This window comes from Carettochelys insculpta, chromosome 31 (genome assembly GCF_033958435.1).
Source record: "Carettochelys insculpta isolate YL-2023 chromosome 31, ASM3395843v1, whole genome shotgun sequence".
In the NCBI taxonomy this organism is placed as follows: domain Eukaryota; kingdom Metazoa; phylum Chordata; order Testudines; family Carettochelyidae; genus Carettochelys; species Carettochelys insculpta.
In genome coordinates, this window is record NC_134167.1 from 4,003,572 (window position 1) to 4,022,760 (window position 19,189).

At 49.4% G+C, this 19,189-nt stretch overlaps 2 protein-coding genes across 8 annotated transcripts in view; both read right to left on the minus strand.

Moving 5' to 3' along the window:
* Positions 1–170: 170 nt before the first annotated feature.
* PPP3CC (protein phosphatase 3 catalytic subunit gamma) overlaps positions 171–19,189 on the minus strand; it is a 60,045-nt gene continuing 41,026 nt past the window's right edge. The window contains exons 9-15 of one of the 7 annotated variants that reach the window (XM_074982054.1): positions 17,768–17,893; positions 16,665–16,742; positions 15,982–16,008; positions 15,009–15,087; positions 14,034–14,131; positions 6,304–6,333; positions 171–5,018 (exon numbers count right to left, since the gene is read on the minus strand). In XM_074982054.1, the coding sequence (XP_074838155.1) occupies positions 4,843–5,018; positions 6,304–6,333; positions 14,034–14,131; positions 15,009–15,087; positions 15,982–16,008; positions 16,665–16,742; positions 17,768–17,893 (614 nt within the window). In that variant the 3' untranslated portion in view covers positions 171–4,842. Of the gene's footprint in view, positions 5,019–6,303; positions 6,334–14,033; positions 14,132–15,008; positions 15,091–15,981; positions 16,009–16,664; positions 16,743–17,767; positions 17,894–19,189 lie in introns of all 7 variants that reach the window. The other 6 variants (XM_074982053.1, XM_074982056.1, XM_074982055.1 and 3 more) reach the window with 6 other exon arrangements.
* On the minus strand, positions 11,945–12,336 carry LOC142004404 (uncharacterized). Its single transcript, XM_074982060.1, has 2 exons — positions 12,205–12,336; positions 11,945–12,106 (listed from the first exon to the last, which is right to left on the minus strand). Exons 1-2 carry the CDS (start codon positions 12,334–12,336, stop codon positions 11,945–11,947), a joined length of 294 nt encoding a protein of 97 aa, XP_074838161.1.

Sequence of the window (19,189 nt, forward strand, 5' to 3'; positions counted from 1 at the left end):
ACATGCCAGATTGCTGCTACATCACTGTTGGTGGTAAGTCACATGACATGGAAAGGGAATTCCTATCCCAAAAATATCATACTGAAATACAAATCCCTGGGTAAACAGACAGGACCCTTAGAAACACCTCAGTGAGTCAGAGTGGAATAAAGACACCAGAGCCAAATCACTGTCATTTAATTTTTAACTTTTTTTTTTTTTTTTAAAGATGACTTCCAATTTACATTAAGACAGTTCTAACAAATTCATTCCTTGTTCACAAAAAAGAAATTATATTAAATTTCTGCCAATAAATAACATTTGTCACCATTTTCTTCTTTAAACAGAACTTAAAGCAAGAAAAAAGGAGGCAGTCTCCAGGCAACGGGCAAATGCTCCTTCAGCGTTGAGAACCTAAGTCATCCTCATCATCCCCAACACATGTTCTTAGGGGCTTTAGGGTTCCTTGGGTCTGAAGCAGACAAGCCTCTGAGCTGCTCCGGTACAAGAATCTAGCCAGGTAAGATTTATCCCCATGTGGTGATATGCCAAGAAAGGCCCTTAAAAATAGGTGTGTGGGATGGCCTCACAGTAAAGGGTTCTCCCGAAACAAGGTGAATGCACCTTTGTTCCCAATGCTAAAAACCCCCATTGCCGACTCCCTCCTTGTTACATGCACCTTGCTATAACATGCAAAAATAAGACAGGCTGCTAAGGACAGCCGTCTGGAAAAAGGAGTGCAGGGGCACTGCCTTTAATAGTCTGGTGCTCCATGGATTGATTGTACTCCTTGGCTTTTATGTTTATTCTTTTTTGCAAAGTCTCGTTCATCAAGCTTCTGCAGCTGGCTGGCAAGTGGGGATGGAAACAGAGGACAGATGAGGCCTCTTCAGACAGACATAGCTCCAAGGCAGAACCAGTGCTGGAATTCTGGGAGATGGGATGGGGAGCTGGGAGAGGAGAAACTATTTCATGTGCTTGCTGTACTTTTGCAAGGGAAGCCAGGGGAACATTTAACACCTCCCTCTTTCAGACAGGGCTTGGAAAGCCAGAGCTGTTTGCACTTGTCTGTTAGAGCGCAGAAGGGCAGGAGCCCCTCTGTCATCCAGCGCTGGTGGGGGGCATGTGCTTTGCTGGGAATGGGTTCTGCTTCCTTTCCAGACATGTCCAGCGTTTGTTCAAAGACCCGTGCTTCGAGAGCTCTCCCCTCCTCCTTCCTTGGGATACAAAGAAAAGAAGGGGAACTGCGAGGTTCAAATGTTTGCTGCTGAAGATTGGCTCACATACTGTATTTACACTTTAAAAGCAAAAATCCTGGCCTCAGTACCTCTGACTGAAGGTGGCATCTCAACACGCCCATGAGCAATGCGGCTGGCGATGGTACACTGATCCCCAGTACATGCATGATCACCCCCAGTCACACACCACTACCCATTTACAGGACCACACCATGTGAGAGGATCTGGTTAACCTCTCAAGTCAGAGGAAAAGCGAGGACAGGCAAAGTTACAAGATGAACATCAATTAAGGAGGTAATTAACACCCACTCTCCCTGGTCTGTGCTGTTGCTCACCCCCTCGCCCCATTAAGAACACCATATACTGTGCTGAAGAAAGAGTCCCTGGCACCATCGTTCCCATAGCAACTGGAGACTGTGCTTCGCCTGACAGCATCTTATCTGCATGTGCTTGTGTGGGATACGGAATATATTTCCAGCAGCTCTCAGCTTGAAAGAACAAGGAGGGGAAAGACCCAATAGCTCCTGCCTGGGGATGCTGTGAGTCATCCAGAGGGCTCCTTCCGCCCACAACATGCTGGGCTAGGGCCTGCTGTCAGAGCTGCTCTGCACTACTCATCTGAGCTGAGTGTGACTAATGGGAGCACAGGCTCCTCCCCTGATTGGAGAGAGCCTTCACTGACTGACAATTAATGGAGGAATTTGGATTCAGGGAATATCCAACAATTAAGAAGCTTAGAAACAATCCCCTCTGGCTAAAGGTATTGCTAAGTTACAAGCCAGACAATTTTGAAAGCCAGCTGTCTCCCCCCAGCTAGGTACCCACAAACAGTGGTGGACAGATAATTTTCGCAGCCACACAGCTCCAATAACTATGGTTTCAAAGCTCCATGCTTTGCAACCACCACTTTTTAATCACTGCTATGACAAGATGCCAGCTTTGAAACAGAAGCTAATCTTTCTCTGAGGAGCAAGGACCAAGAGGGTCATGGCAGAAGCAGGCAGGGCTGAAGAGTGATCTGCCTGAAAAACCTGTCTGCAGAGTCCACAGAGCAGGACAGCGTTTTATGAGCAAAGGCCGTTTCTTTGAAGGAAAGGCAACGCCAGCAGCACACAATCCATGAGCAGTTTCCATGCAACTGGGCAGAGAACTTTCAGCTGTAAGCATCCCATGGGTAATGAGCAGCAGGTACCCTGGCTCTGTCCTCTCCTCCCACTGCTCCGTAGGGGAGGGCTCCCATCTAGCCAAACATCCCTGCTCTCCTCCCCTGGTCTTTTGTTCACTGACCCTAGGGAGACAGAGAAATTCGTTTCTTCCTGGCACCTGTCTCATGGCTCTTGCACCAGAGATGCTGTTCAGAGAGCATCTCAGCCAGGTCAGTGTCGGCACTATACATTGGGATAGCGCACTGCACAACCAGCACTTTTTAAAAGGAAGATGCAATTGTTATGTCTATTCCTGCTTTGAACAGATGCCCTGAAAAGAAGAGGGCTAATAAGAGGGACCCTTTGTACAGAGTAAGAAAAAGACAAGCCTTCTGAAAACATACCCTTTCACAAATAGTCATGTAAAGAAGTGGTGACATGCGACTCTAACAGTCCATCGCTAAACACCCTTCTGCTCAAATGGATTGTCCTAAATAACTAGTATGAAATTAAGTTTTTGACATATCATTAGAGGTGACAATCCTGTGAGGCAGCTGCCTTCCTCTGGGACTGGAATAAAAGACTGTGCCCGCACCACGAAGGGAAGAGGAAAACCAATAGGAGGGGTGAATTTAACCCAGTTTATCTGCTGGGTGACACTAAGATGTGTCATACCTCTTAAATTCTTACACCACATGAAAGGCAGCCAGGGACTAGCATTTGAGTGATGTTGATTTGATGCAATGTAATAAGCATGAGGGGATTCAGCTCAAATGACCAATAAGGGAAAGTCAAGAAGGGGATAGTTTTCATTTTTTAAATATAAGCAATCAGGGTTGGCTTGTTCAAGGTCTGTTTGGAAGATTCGGCCAAAGTCTGAATAAGTAAATGAACCAATTGAGGACTTGGCTTATGCAGATTCCAACTTAACATACTTCACATCGTATAAAGGCTGTTCTTTTTGCATCCTCAGGAGTGCACTTATAGTAGAAACCCACCATCCTCTAAAGAGATCTCCTTTCCCCCCACATATACAAGAGATCTCCCTTCCCCTCAGAGATATACAAGGCAGCCTTCAAGCATCAGATCCAAGCCACTTTCCTTCTCTAAAAAATTCTCCTCAGTACAACTGAATGACACAGATGTTCCTAAAAAACATACATAACCCTCTGAGCACTAAGCATTCATCAGCACAGCTATTTAGGGGAAAGGGGCTGTGATCTGTACAGATCCCCAATCCTTCCCCAGGGCCATCCATCCGCTCCCCTGTCTCACTTATCTGTGGCCAGGTACACTACTCCCTCCTTCAAATGGAATCACTGATGTTTTCTGGATAACTCAGTATCTTCTCAAGTGCAGATATATCACTTGTGCCAGCCACTAGGTTCTTGCTGGCCTAATCCTTTATGCCTGGGGGGTGTGTGTGTGTGTGGATGTGTGTATTTTTGCGGGGGGGAAGATGGGAGGACATGTTGGTTGCTCCTGCCTTTGGCAAGACCAACACCATGGGCTTGGCAAGAGATAGTGCACAGCAAATTGGAGTGCAACCCTAATGCACTACCTGGCTACACGGACCTTGCCATCATGCACTTCAATGTTCCTTATGTGTGCTGATCTCCTGTTTCAATGCACAGGAAAATCAAATTGCATGGTGTTCTGTAAAGAACATTCAGGCGCACTCTGAGAATGGTCTATACTGATGGAATGACACACATCATTTGCTTTGCGGAGTTTGAGCAACCAGAAGCTCTCAGAAGAATTAAATGCTCTCTTATGCCCACCTTCCAGGTCACTGTGAGCGGTTTTTGCTTCCATTGGAATCCTCAAGAAACATATGCTTGTATTGGAAAACATGAATTCTTATCCCCAAGAAATAACCCAGGACCCCATCTGGAATCTGAGCCACCCAATTTCATGTCACCTACGAAGTCTTCTGAAAAGAGAAAGATGGGTCTGAGCCAGCCGCCCCACACAGCATGCCACCTTCCATGGAATCAACTGCTAAAGCAGCAGATGTAGCTAGGCAAAACAAGTTGAACAGCAGCAAACTTGATGAAGACAGTTGTGAAAACACATTGTAAAATGAAAGATGCTGCTCTCGAAAGCACAGGCTACTTTAAAACTGTACCCAAGTCAAAGATCAAAGTTGCCCGGGACTCTGTGTGGGTTTTGTTTTTAATTCTCAGAGGTTCCCCTTCTGCGGGGAAGAGGTCAGCTGTACAGCACAACACTTCATATATGCACTAGCAATTAGATCAGTTTCTAAATTAAAAAAGATGGACTTTGTATATACTGAACATAAATTAAAAAAATTACAAAAATGGTCACCTTTCTTACAGAATGGATGCAAACTGGATTATGAACGTGCGTCCAGGTTAAGTTTATTTCTTCCCCATCCCTACCCCACCCCAATAATAAATAAATAAAATTCATTAAGTTTTGGATCCTTTAGTGGTGCAGATTGGGCATTAGAACCATTACTAAGCTTTCTTCCCTGTGCCATTCTTTTCCGCAGAGTTTGTTGAGGTTACCAAGTTTACCGGCCCATCTGGGTGCATTGAATCTTTGCGCGGTGGCATGCGTTCGTTAATGCGGTCCAACCCCCTGGCTTCTTCGAAGCTGCGGATTTTGTGCTGCGGTGAAAATCCACGGATGGCTACAGCAAAGAGGGCAAAGAAAAGAGTCAATCGGCATAACAGCATCATGAGGAACACGCTATCAGCGCGCACCATAATAGAGAACAGAGAGTCAAGGCTATAGAGCACATGTCTGGTTAGTAGTCGTCAGCAGTGGTTCTGTGTATGATTTTGTCCTTATCTCATGAACTGCCAAAGTTACACTGGTGACATGCAGAGTTGCATTATCTTTCATTAAATCACTTTCAAGAGCCCAATTCAAATCTTACTCAGCATTACAAATAGCTCCAGTGCTTACGTGCACTGCTTTCACTTCCCTTGCAATACTGTTTAGCAGGAGCATCTTGCAGGCCAGACGTGTGCCCTGTATTCTGAAGGGTTAATGCAGTGAAATAGCAGCACACTTTCAAAGCTGAAAAACAGAATACTTTAAAAAAATCGTGAGGACAAATCAACAAAGGGTGTTTTACTTCAACAAAAACACCACGCACTGCAACACCACAAAGAGGAGAGAAAGCTAATCCTTGGATTGGAAAGGAAGCATTTATCTTGCATGACCAGGAGTTAAGCAGATGGGACCAAGTCCCATTTCAGACACATAGGTCTTTGTTTTTCCTCAACCTTGCAGTTATTCAAGTTCCTTGCAGGGAATACTCTAAACAAAGCATTTAGCTGGGTAGTTTTACTGCACGTTTAAATGAAAAGTTTTGTTCCTAACAGTTTTAAAAATTAAATTCTTTCGGATAATGGGATCTCCACAGAGAACAGTTTTACCCCAATGCAAACATGAAATTTCGAAGGAAAATGCATGTTTCTAAAGCAGTACTTTCATTACCCTGGTATTACTACTTTACTTGCAGAGAGGGTACTCTCTCCACGTTGTGCCGATCCCTTCCAAAAGGGAAGGCAAAGCTTGAGATCAGATCCCAAGGAGCTAGGATAGTAATAAATACAATCAAGTATGTCCTATATGATTTTGGCCAACTGTTCTCACAACTCGCAGAACCATATTGTAAAGGGCCTGACTGAGCAACGAGCTGTCCAGTGACGAAGTTACAGGAATCAACACTAGGACCTTGACGAGACACCAGAACTGTCCATCTGGATCCTTCTACAGAAGCCCAGTCTTGGGAAATTAAGCATCCCAAGCCATCTCTAACATCAGGACTGAGACCCAACTGAAGTAACCCCTTATCCTCCCCCATTTCTGGTGATGCAAGAGTAAAAAGCTTCCGTACTGCTGATAAAGCTCCTTAACATTAGCAGACAAATATGACTGAGTGTCTTGCAGGATTCTAGCCATACCTTCCCGTGCCTCTACCGCTTCTACTGTGGCTGTGTACAGGAGGAACAGTGGCATGCAAAAATGAAGACAGAAAAGAGTGAGTGAACGAACATTATTGCTGCCATTACAGAGACCCCCCCAACCTTCCCACCCCAGTAGGTAGGATCATGATGAAGATCAGCTGGCAGAGGAGGACTGACAGGAGCTAGAGACAGCAGGGCTGGAGGGGATTTCACTCAGCTGGGATTCCCAGCTGAGGATTTAAGCTTCAGGCTGCTTGGAAGCCTCCTTCCTCCTAGTGGCACAAAGTTCACTATAAACAAACTTCTGAGTCCAAGGGGAAAGTAAAACAACCAAGAACACGGTTGGCCTTTGTGCACGTCCCTCATGATGGTCATGGGGCTAGTACTGCCTGGACTGACCAGTGCCCTGTTTCCACTGGTTTGCCAGCTATACATTTAAATGGGCACTTGCTTTCAGCCTAGTGAAGCTTTGGCAAGGAGATTTCCATGGCTAGAGCTCACTACCTCATGGAAGTCGCAGTGCACAAACCTACCTGTCCTAAAAGGGCCCTTGTCCTTCCCTTAAGAAACCGACCTTAACCATAAAGCTGGCATCCAGATGGAAGGGAAAGCAAAGGGGGTTGGCTCCTTTTCTGGGAGAGGAATGCTGAGCAGTGCAATAACTATGCTGTTCAGCTTCCAATATCTCGAGGTAGAACGCACCACAGACAGATTTCAAACCTACTTGGCTTCAACTCCTACGAAAACAGTTACTAAGCAACAGGACACCATATGGTTTCAGCAGTGTCATGTCTTCCTCCACCCCAGCACTGCTGCAATCGTCAATGTGCTTGCCTAGGAACCCCTGACAAAACACCCGATAGCAGGGCATTCTCAATGGAGGGACTTCAACTGGCATCTATTTCCCTTCCAGGCTTGAGTGCATCAGAGGCTGTTAAAGCCATGTGTCAATGCACAGGCCACATGTCCAGGCTTCCAAAGGGAGGACAAGGGATGCTTAGCACTGCAAGTTCACACTGCAGCTCTGGGCTGGGCATCTTGAGTTGACTCTTGCTAATTTCATATTATTTAAGAACTGTAAAAGGCTCAGAGGCAGGGAGAAGGGGAGCAACCAAACACCCAGCCTTCCTGCCCTTACAATCAGAGCACAAGGTGACCCAACATCAAAAGCTTCCGGCTCCTTCAGGCCATTATCTGTGGAATGCATAACTGAGCAGGGGAGTTCCCAGAGTGGGTTTTGAAGGATGACATTTGGGTGTATGTTGCAAGCACACGGGTAGCATGGAGTTAGAGTACAGGAGGGACAAGGAATGACAAGGAGATAAACTTGAGGAGGGTGTAAGAAACAGGGTTGAGTTTAGGAGCTGAGAGTGGTGATGCAGGTGGCAGTGGAGTTATGGGCTGTCTTGATGGTGAGAAGCTGAGACTTCATGCAGAAGAGAAGTCAGAGACCAAAGGTGGAGGAAGAAGAGCAGGGTAAGAGAACAAGGAAAGATCTACCTGGTCTGCCATCTCTCACTACTGTGATCAAACTACAAAGCTCACTGTGAAGCAGTGTAAAGCTACAATCTCATTTCAGGTCAAAGCTTTTTTTTTTAATTTGGAAATTCCAAGATGAATCTGTATTGAACCTCACTACTGAGAGAGAGTGGGGACTCAGGAGAGGAATGACCTAAAAGAGCAACAGATATAAAAGACTGCATCCCAAGCTGGTTTGCACTTCTCCAATCACACGTATCGTCCTTCAAACTAGTGCTCCATAGAACAAAATTGTGCACACGTAAACCTGTCTCGGGAGAGTCTTTTGTACCTCAAGTGCACCAGAGCACATGCAACGCAAACACCTGCCATCTCACCTACTGGCTTTCTAGTCCCATGCCCGTAGCTTAATCAGTGTGACAGATCACACTGGATGGAGCATAAAGGAAACGTGCACATCTCCTTCGACAAAGAACACGTACAAAGCTTGAAAAGGTGCTACATCCTCCAAATCCATTTGGATGCTACAGCAATTTTCTCCTCTTGCAGTTACAAAGTATTTGATCAAAGGACAGTCTCAGAACCAACCTCTTTCTGAGCCATCCGGAAACCATTCAATGCTGAGAGGAAGGGAAACCAGACCCATTATACGCCAGTAACTCAAGAGCTGTGTCTACACGTGCACGCTACTTCGAAGTAGCGGCACTAACTTCGAAATAGCGCCCGTCGCGGCTACACATGTCGGGCGCTATTTCGAAGTTACTTCGACGTTAGGCGGCGAGACGTCGAAGTCACTAACCTCATGAGGGGATCGGAATAGCGCCCTACTTCGATGTTCAACGTCGAAGTAGGGACCATGTAGACGATCCGCGTGCCGCAACGTCGAAATTGCCGGGTCCTCCATGGCGGCCATCAGCTGGGGGGTTGAGAGACGCTCTCTCCAGCCCCTCAGCTCACTGGTGGCCGCGTGGAGCAGCCCCTTAAAGGTCCCCTCCCCCTCCCTGCCGCTGCAGGAAGCTGAGGGAACATGCAGGCTGCAGCCTGCACACGCGGCGAGCCTGCACCACCCTCAGCGACCCAGCCAGCTGCGATGGCTGCCCGGCAGCCCCCCCAGCGGACCCCCCCCCCCCAAGGGGAGCCAGGGCAGCCAGCCCAGCCAGAGGGGCAGCCAGGCTGGCAAGCGGCAGCGGGGCCCCTCCTGGACGGAGGCCGAGCTGCAGGACCTGCTGGGGCTCCGGAGCGAGGAGGAGGTGCTCCAGGTAATGGGGAGCAAAAGGCGGAACGCGCATGCGTTTGCTCAGCTGGCCGATGGCCTAGCTGCCCGGGGTCACCCTGCCCGCACTCCTGACCACGTCAGGAGTAAGGTCAAGGAGCTGCGGCAGGGTTACTCCCGGGCCCGGGATGTGGCCAGCCGATCTGGGGCCGCCCCCGTCACTTGCCCCTTTTACAAGGAGCTCAGGGACATCCTGGGCTCCCAGCACACCTCCTCCCCTCCGGCCACCCTTGACACCTCAGCCGACGAGCCCCAGCAGGCCCTGCAGCCGGAGTCCGCCCCGGAGGCAAGCCCCGCGCCCCGGGGGCCCCCCCGGAGGCCACCCCCGGGACATCACGGCAGGAGGAGGAGGAGGAGGGGGGCTCCTCCTCCGCAGAATCCAGCCTGCAGATCCTCCTCCTGCCATCCTGGAGCAGCAGCAGGGCCTCCGACCCCCGGGGATCTCCGGACCGTGGGAGCGGACCGACAGGTAGGTACCCCTCTCTGGTGGACACCCCTGGGCTTGAGGGGCAGGGGGTAAGAGATTGTGTCCAGGGCCCCCCACATGCTCACATGGCCATGGCCCCAAGGACACCAGGGCCATGGCCCTCACAGCACTGCAGCCATCAGCCCCTGCCCCCCCCCAACCCGCATGACAGTGCCATGCCCCATCCCCGGGCCAGGGGGGAGCGGAACCTCGAGGGGCCCCCGGGAGGAGGGGGTGGGACACCCCGCAGCAGCAGCATGTGATGGAGTTGGGGGAGTGCCAAAGGGAGACTCAGGCTACATATGAGCAACCAGAGCCGAATAGCTCCCAGGGGCAAAGGAGAATCCTGGCGCTACAGCTGGCAGGCGACACCTCTGCCCTGAACAAACAGGAGGGAGGAGCCGAGCTGGCTTGGAATTGGGGGGCGAGGGCGGGGCCACAGGTAGAGGCTAGGGGAAGGGAGAGCTGGTAGGCAGCCAGCCTGAGGAGGGGGAAAGCTGCATCCCAGAGGGGCCCCCCTTGGGGTCTTCTCCCCAGGATGGGTTGGAAGGACTGTCTCTTCCAACAGCTGGTGCTGTCACTCCTGGCAGAAACTGGGCATCTGTGGCCTAAGAAACCCCTCCTGCTCTCAGACCCTGCGGGGTGAAGTGAGAGTCGCTCCCACCAGGGGACAGGGTGTAGGGCAGGGGGACCCCTGAACCCCATCCATCACAGCAGCATCTCCCGGGGACGGGGAACCTGCAGCACAGGGCTGGGGGGACAAAGGCCACGGCTCGGGGCCCACACTAACGCCTGTCTCCATTCTTCTTCCCCCCCTCCTCTCCTGTGTCCTGCACCTACACCATCAGAAGGACCGGAAGAGAGCACCAGCGAGGCGTCAGTCGTCCCGGAGAGCCCTCCGGGACCATCGCTCCAGGGCAGCCCCTCGGCCGAGGGCCGACCAGCCCCACCGCGGGCTAGACAGTGGACCCCGCGCCTACAACCGCTGACAGCGACGGACCCCCAGCTGCTGGCCATCCTCAGTCAGCAGCTGGAGGTCGCAGAGCAGCACCTCCAGCTGCAGGAGCGGGCGCTGGCCAGGCACCAGGAGGCATGGGGGGCCTACATGCAGACATTTAACCGCCTGGTGGACTACCTGGCCCCCCATGCCGCGCCGGCCACACCATTGCCCGCCCTGCCTGCTCCTGCAGCCCCACCACCAGCTGCTCCGCCCGTCGCCGGCCCGTCTGCCGTCGCCCCGCCACCCACCTGCGAGGGCCAGAGCGCCGAGGGACCCCTGGAGCCACCTGACACTCACCGGCCCCCATACCTTCCGGTCCAGCCCGCTCCCACCCAGCCACGGACCAGGCTGCAAGCACGGCGGGGCTCCCGGCCGGCCACGCCCAGTGCCGGGCTATAGGGGCAAGGGGCCCAGGACATGGCCCCCGCCCTTGTATATAGTTGGACCGTTTTTTTGGTCCCCCCCTTTGCCCCGTCCCCCCCCATGTAAATAGTTCTCCCCTTTATCCTCCCTGGTTTTCTTTTTATTATTTATGGCAGACAGTTGTTTCTTTGGATTGTTTTATTTTTGTACATATTGCTTTTCTTGAACATTTGTACCTCGTTTTCTGTTTGTGGTTCACATATATTTGTTTACATCAAAAAAAGAAATTTCGGAAAGAAAAAAGTTTCGGAAAGGAAAAAAAATTTACGTTCAGTCACAAGTGCGTGCTGTCATTTGTCCAGGACAAGTGGGGGGGGGGGGGCGGTGGGGTGCTCCATGGTGTGAGCGTTGGGGCAGGAGTGTGGGGGAGGAAGGGGCGGGCAGTAGGGGGCCTGGGCAGAGTTCACCCCGCAGCCTGTTTGTCGAAGTGGGCCCGCAGGGCCTCCCGGACCCGGGTCCCCTCGGGGTCCACCTGCCGACTGGGGGCAGCAGGTGGCTGGACGTCTGCCCTGCTGGCCTCTGCAGCCCAGCCCTGGAAAAAGGTCTCCCCCTTGCTCTCGACCAAATTGTGCAGGGCGCAGCAGGCACCCACAATCTGGGGGATGTTGTTGGGGCCCGCATCCAGGCGGGTCAGGAGACATCTCCAGCGTCCCTTCAGGCGGCCAAGTGAGCGCTCCACCACCTGGCGCGCACGGTTCAGGCGCTCGTTGAAGCGCTCCTGGCTAGCGGAGAGATGGCCCGTGTAGGGGTGCATGAGCCACGGCCGGAGGGGGTAGGCCGCATCTGCGATGACGCAGAAGGGCATGGTGATGTCCCCCAGAGGGATCTCCCGCTGGGGGATGTAGGTCCCCGCCTCCAGCCAGCGGCACAGGCCCAAGTTCCGGAAAACCCGGGCGTCGTGGGTGCTGCCAGGCCAGCCCACGTAAATGTCCTGGAAATGTCCCCGGCTGTCCAAGGCCTGCAAGACGACAGAATGGTAGCCCTTTCGATTGAGGTATCATCCGCCACTGTGATGCGGGGCGCGGATGGGGATGTGAGTCCCACCCAGAGCCCCGAAGCAGTTGGGGAAGCCCAGGGTGGCAAAGGCGGCGATGGTGGCATCTGGGTCCCCCAGCCTCACGAGCCTGTGCAGGAGCATGGCGTTGATGGCACGCACAACCTGCAGAGAAAGCACATGGGACAGCACCAATGAGGGGTGAGCAGGGTGTGCATGGCCCTGGCCCTGGCCCTGCCCTGGCCCCCTGTGGGTTCGCTTACCTCCATGAAGACAGCCCCGACAGTGGCCTTGCCGACACCAAACTGCTGGCCCACAGATCGGTAGCTGTCCGGAGTGGCCAGCTTCCAGACAGCGATGCCGACCTGTTTCTGCACTGTGAGGGCACGCCGCATGGCAGTGTCCTGGTACCTGAGTGCGGGGGTGAGCCACTGACAGCTCTAGGAATGTCTGCCGGGTCATCCTGAAGTTCCTGAGCCAGTGGTCGTCGTCCCACTCCCCAAGCACCAGCTGCTCCCACCAGTCAGTGCTGGTGGGTAGCTCCACAGCCGCCGGCGCGTGAGGCGGGGTGTGGAGCGGGGTGCTGCAGGGGTAGGGGTTGAGCCCTGCTGCCCTGGGGGCATCTCCTCCCCTGGGGCAAGGAGGTGCTCAGCTGCCTCCCACATGGCATGGGTCAGGGCAAGCCCTGCTCCTGCCGGGAGGGCTGGGTGGACCTCTAGCTGCTGCTGCTGCTGGGGGTCCATGATTGCGGCGCCCAGGGTCTGTGTGCCTATGGCTCCTCAGACCGCATGCTGTGCAGGCTGAGTGTGTGTGGGAGGGGCCCTTTAAGGGAGCGGCTAGCTGTTGCCCCGGAAGCGCTAGTCCGCCCTGTGACCCTGTGTGCAGCTGTGCCTGGCATCCCTATTTCGATGTGTGCTACTTGGGCGTGTAGACGTTCCCTCGCTGCGCCTATTTCGATGTTGGGCTGCGCAACGTCGAAGTTGAACATCGAAGTTGCCGGCCCTGGAGGACGTGTAGATGCTATTCATCGAAATAGCCTATTTCGATGTCGCCACATTGAAATAGGTTACTTCGACGTAGGCTTCACATGTAGATGTAGCCAAGGGCTGGCAGCAGAAAAGGATTAAAACACTAGATTGCAGGATTCCCTTTGGGGACATACATTACAATGACAACTCATTCCCTGACCACCAGCCAATCTCCATTCCCCATGGCTTGAAACACTCTTCTTACATGAGATTTGATCAGTACTGCACCTCAGAACCTTAATATAATTTGAGATTCATTGGTGGGAAGCCCAGGTGGAGAGTAACAAGTGCCCTCTGCCAAAAATACAGAGGAAGTAATAAGCATCCAGAAAGTCTACTCACACTCAATGCACTAACCCATTGAGACCACCAAGTTTGAACATTAAAAACCAAACGTGAAAGAATTAACTTATTTCTAAGTAAAAATACTAGTTTCCCTCTCCTGAAATCATAATATTAGGGATGAAAAAGGGATCTGGTTTGATTAACGCACTAAAAACCAGGCTCATTTCTCATATGATCGATCCATGTACACTTATGTAGCAGTGGCTGAAGCAAGGAATTCCCTGGAAGCAATGTTGGACAGGGCACGTGGATCTCTTAAGAGCATTTTTAACCACAAACAATAGATACACACACACTTGAAGCCTGCTGCTGTTCTGTCTCCACCCTTGCTAACATTACTGACCATGAGATTACACCAGTATCTTAGAACAGACTCTCCCACCCAGTTTAATGATCTTTACCAGTTCTCCACCTCTCTCTCCTACAACCCCCCTAAAATGGCCCTCCCAACAACCCTTTGCCCCCATACCCAAGATGCTGCAGGGGAGCAACTACAGGAACTGGCACAATATTAATGGTGGCACCTGAAGGTCAGCTCTTTCTGTGCCCGTTCTGCTTCAGGAGAACACCAAATACAGCCAACAGAGAATCCTGACTCCTCCAAACAAGGGCTGGTGTGAAGCCACAGGCCGAGAAGCACCTTTGTACATGTGCAAGGCTGGAGTATGTGTCACACTAAGCCTGGAGCTCACAGAAACGGTTACTTCAGATGTACTCACCAGTCTGCAGAGTCTGCTTTCCACCTGAGAGGACTCCCAGGGGCAGCGTACCTGTCGGAGTCAGGCCCTTGAGAGTCAGCACGCTCTCACTCTCCTCCCTGGAGGGTGGGGGGGGGGGGAAAAAAAAAAAGGATGCAGAAGGATCAATTACTCTTCCCAAAGCCAGCATTTAGGCAAGAGGGTTACAGCCAGCAGCATGCTCACTGAAGTATTCCTTCCATTGTAGGGGAAGGTGACTTTTGGGTAACCCACAAGCCTAGACAAGCACCATCTCAGCTTTAAACTACTGACAGCAAGCCGAATAGCTTACATTAGATGTATTTTTTTTTTTTTTAAATCTGGAAGTTTAATAAATCCTTGTAGACACACTATTTACTAAGATGATGTGCAGTAAAACCAAACACCAAGACAAGCACTTCCCTAGTATTTCCTTGTTTACATGAATGCATCTCTGATCTCCAGATCTAGTCTTCTCTGATGAGGATGCCTGCTTCAATGGGAGAGAGGTTTTTGGAGTCCTCCATAAAAATCAGAGAACACGAGAACAGGAAGGGACCTCAAGAGGCCATCAAGTCCAGTCCACTGACCTCACCACAGGGCCAAGCACCATGTGTATTCTCTCTATTAGGTATTTATCCAACCTGTTCAGAAATAACTGCAGTGACAGAGGTTCTACCACCACCCTACACAATTTATTCCATTACTTAATCACCCCGACAGGAAATTGTTCTTTATGTCCAGCCTAAACCTCCTGTGCTGCAAGAACAGAATTGAACACCTGCTCTGTAGTGCCAGACATGGATAGATGGGAGCAACATTGCCAAAGCCAGACCCCCATTTGATATAGTTTTGCAGTGTGTCTCAGTTGGATTTTTGCCTGCATATGGGATACCTTCACTCAGACAGAGGAGCAGCTCCCAGGACCCAGATTGCACATTAAGCTCAGACACAAACACTCCCAAGTTGCTTTCTTACCGGAGAACTGAAAAAACACGAGCCATCTTCCCAATGGCTCTAATTTTATTCCTGATGATCTCCTTACGGACTGTCGTGCCTGCTTTGGTAGAAAAAAAATTGTTTAAGGATTTCCTGCCCCTGTTTTAACGCCACAGGTAGTGTCAGAATGGAACATCTGTCTGGCTCTAGGAAAGAGAAATCATGGATTACAAATTCACAGCTATGTTCTTTAGAAAACAGTCTCTCGGGGGGGTAAGAATGGGCGTGAGGCTGCTGATAGTGAAAAATGACAGAGAAGAGAAGTTTGAGACTTGAACCACCAGAAGAATGGATCACATGGTTCTTCCTTAAAGCAGCAGATCTTTACTTGATTGGTCAGATACATTGCACAGAAAGGAACACAAATGACTCAGCCAGGTAAACAGTTTGGTACAGCAGAGTAGTGACAATTGTGACTATTGACAAACACCTTGGAATGTGGGCTGTGCTCGCAGAAGGGAGAGTGGTCACACAAGCATCACCTCTGGCATAACACACACAGTGAATAGCTGGCTGGAGACTTGCATCTCTGCTTTGACCCTGGCTCAAACATACTAAGAGGTTGGTGTACTCCCCTTGAACTACACACTTGGGGAGACAAGCATAGAAGGTGACTGATAAAACAAAACTATACATCTCCTCTCTGCTGAGTCTCTTCAAATGGCACCGTCACACATCAGGACCGTACAAGCCAAACTGGAGATCTAGCATGCATCAATGGTTCAGCCATGCATTAGGTGGCTGCATTAGGAATTTAAATAGAAACATGACCCCTCCTCTCTCAGGTTCCTGGAGGAACACAACAGGGTTAAAAACCATCACGTGTTGTTTACGTTCACACTTCAAGGGGCATGGAGAGACTACCAAAACAGTCAGCTATTCAAATTCACTCCAAGGAACCTGACGGCACAGGCAGTGAGAATTAAGCTAGTAGCAAATTCTAGCTGGGTACCTTTCTGATAGCTTGAAATGTAGTGATCTTCAGGGAGAGGAGACACCAAGAAACAAGGAGATGAAGACAGAGATAGAAGAAACAAATTTAATTTTCATGGGGGGGAGGGGGAAGAGAAATCAAATGAAAGGCAGTGGGAGAAGCAGATAAACGTCTCAGCCTGTTGACAGAAGCGGCACCTTGTTACTCTCTCCCACTATTTCCAGGCCACATCTATTTTATTTTCTCTCAATACTTGTCCACTTATCAAAATGTATGTGGGGCTCAACCGGCATTCAGCCCCTTTCATACATCACTTCAAAAACAACAATCAGTGCCAAGTAATTGGCTGGTATTTCTGGAGGTAGTATGAAAAGGAAGGATATTGGCCTAGTGCTTGAGTGTAAAAAGTATAGAACTAGCAGGGCAGAGTAGCAGTAGAAAAACTGTCTGCCCCGGTATATTTGGTAATAGTGGTTGAGTAAAAATAAGACCTTTGGAAACAACCCCAGGCCCTGTTAATTTCAGAGCATATAGGAGTGCATTGCCACACAAGTACAACACGCCGCACTTCACGATCACTGGACTGCAAGGAGGTGAAGTTTGGTGTCTAATTCTCAAACGGATGCCAGTAATCTTTTGACTTGGTTCTAAACCACCTCTCCTCCCCTATTAACAATCCAACTTGTACTAAAAGTTGTTACCTTCCAAAGTTTCATCGCCATCTGAAATCAACTCATCATCAGAGCATATGTTGAGGATGTTAACCAGCATCTCTGTGACTGCAAAAGTATAGACAAATAGGTAGCACATTTAGAGAGAACCAAGCATTCGCCCTGCTCAAGATGAGCTGGACTCAACAAATATCAGCATTTTACATATCTGAAGGAGCCCCCAAGATCTTCTAAAGCAATATTCTGCAGCATCCTTCAATGAAGAGGATCCCAGAACACATTTGCTTAAAAACCAGAGATCCTCTGGCACTTGGGATATAATCTCAGTAGTAAACAGAATGCTGCACTGCTGCATGGGAGCCAGTCAGCAAATAGGATATTTAAAGAGTTCGTGCTAAAGGGACTGGGTCACAGCTATGGTCTCTTCCCATACCCCTCAAATCTCTCCACCCCCCACAAGAACTGTATAATATTGTGTTTCAGAGAACGCTGGCTGTGCTGGCATTTCAACCTTTAGTTCTGCAAAGTAAACATTTTAGATCCTTAAGCTTTCCCAAAAAGACTCAAGTCCTGATTTAGAATCTAGACTAGCTGGGAGAGGAGAGCACTCTTGTGTTCAGAAGCTGGAATTCTGGACAAATCTCTATTTTTGTAGGCAGTCGTACCTTATTAAAGCTGAAACCAAAGCCTCTCCATTCTGATTGTGGAAAATGATCTCTCCCTCGCCCCCTTTCTGATGGGTCACAAATCTACACTGTATTCACTTCTCTGTGTGCCACACACGATGTCAGCACTGTTGTGAGCAACCACCTAAGCAGGGCTAGTTCATCAGTACAAAAATACTGTGAAGACAGAGGCCATTTTATTTAGTTTCTTGGCAATGCCAAAGCAGACTTATTTCCCAAATATTTAAAATCTGAGGAACTTCCACATGCAGAGCTTCACGAGTGTAAAACAGGTCATGAGAAGCCCACACTACTTACGAATGCCTTTTTACACTGCCAAGCTGCACCAGATATTTAAAACTTTCTAGATATCATGTGATTTGATATTTACAGACATTTATTGACCCTTGGGGATTTTAATCATCACTGTTAGGCCAATCAGAAATCTGAATGCTTTATGGTTCTTACCTTTTTCCCCTACAAATGGCAAAGACCACGTGAAGACATCCATGAAGTTTGGAAGCCAGTAAGGGTGTGGAGAACAGTTGAACTGTCTGATGTTCATGACATTGTTTTCATATTTCAGCACAGCAGCTGAAGGAGAGAGAGAAGGGGTGTATGCAGGCACTGTTCACTTGGAAGCAAAAGGCTGCTTCCCTCTAGGTTCATACAGCATCGAGCCTGGCATTCATGATCAAACAACGACAACTAGTTTAACTTGCGTAGCACCAAACACCACTTATCCAGAATTCAGAGGTTTAACTAGAGCATGACACCAGCAGAAGTTTTGGACATTTTACAATAGCTAATCCTCCAAATAACTTCTCAGTACCACATAATGAGACTATAAAGGAAAAGTACACTCTTCTCAGAAGCTTCATATGATCACCTTAAAGAAACCATGACTAGAACTAGAAACTAGAACCAGAAACTTCAGGATAGAAAGACAGGTGGAAAAAATCTCTCCCACTTCTTATTTCATATCAGATGGACTGAAATTTATGAACACGAAGAGTAATTTGATATTACTGCAGCAGAGTTCCATTATGTTTGCCACTCCCCAGTTTAGTTGCATCATCATAAAAGCGGTCAGTCATCTTAGAAGGAACACACATAGCCATGTAAAGCCAGGCAAGCCATTTCTGAATCAGAGATGGAAAGAAGGCATGTTGTAGGTTTGTCACTTTAGTCCAGTTTAGACAGAGGGGAAAAAAAAAGTTTAGCTTTTAGGTTTAAAAAAGGATCTGAGTGTGCTCAGCGCACTTCTAATTTGAAAGCAACTCTTCTTTTCAATGTCAATATTCGCTCAATGGTCCCTAATGACATGGGCCAATGTGACATTCCCATAGATATCAGAATCAGAGGTGAAGGTCTATTAAATACTCTTGGCCAAGCACTGTAAGCTTCTTCCCTGTGAAGCATACACTAGGGCTTTGTCCAGAGCAACTACTTAATTGCCCTCTTCAAGACTCTTCTTCTGCCCTACAGACCAGGACCTCTGGTCCCAGCACCAATTTTATCTTTGCTCATCTTCATCCTATTTGCATTTATAAGCACCACAGACCACTCTAAACAATTTATTTTCATGTTTACATATGTCTGTCTAAGGACTCTGGCTATAGTGTCCTGTGGACCCGCTGATGTCAATGAAACAGTGCATCACTTCGGTAGCAATGCTGCAGCAGTCTGCTGCCAATTTGAAAAGAGCTGCAATACTAATCACAGAGCTATTTTTCATTCCGTCCTATCATCCAAAAAAGGAAAACAACGTGATGCTGAACATCTAACTTCAGCTGATTAAAAGGAAAAGAAATTCAGAACTAAAGCTACTCAACTCCATGGTTTATTCATTCCTTTGTGCACTGGTATGGCAGCATATGGGTTGGGGCT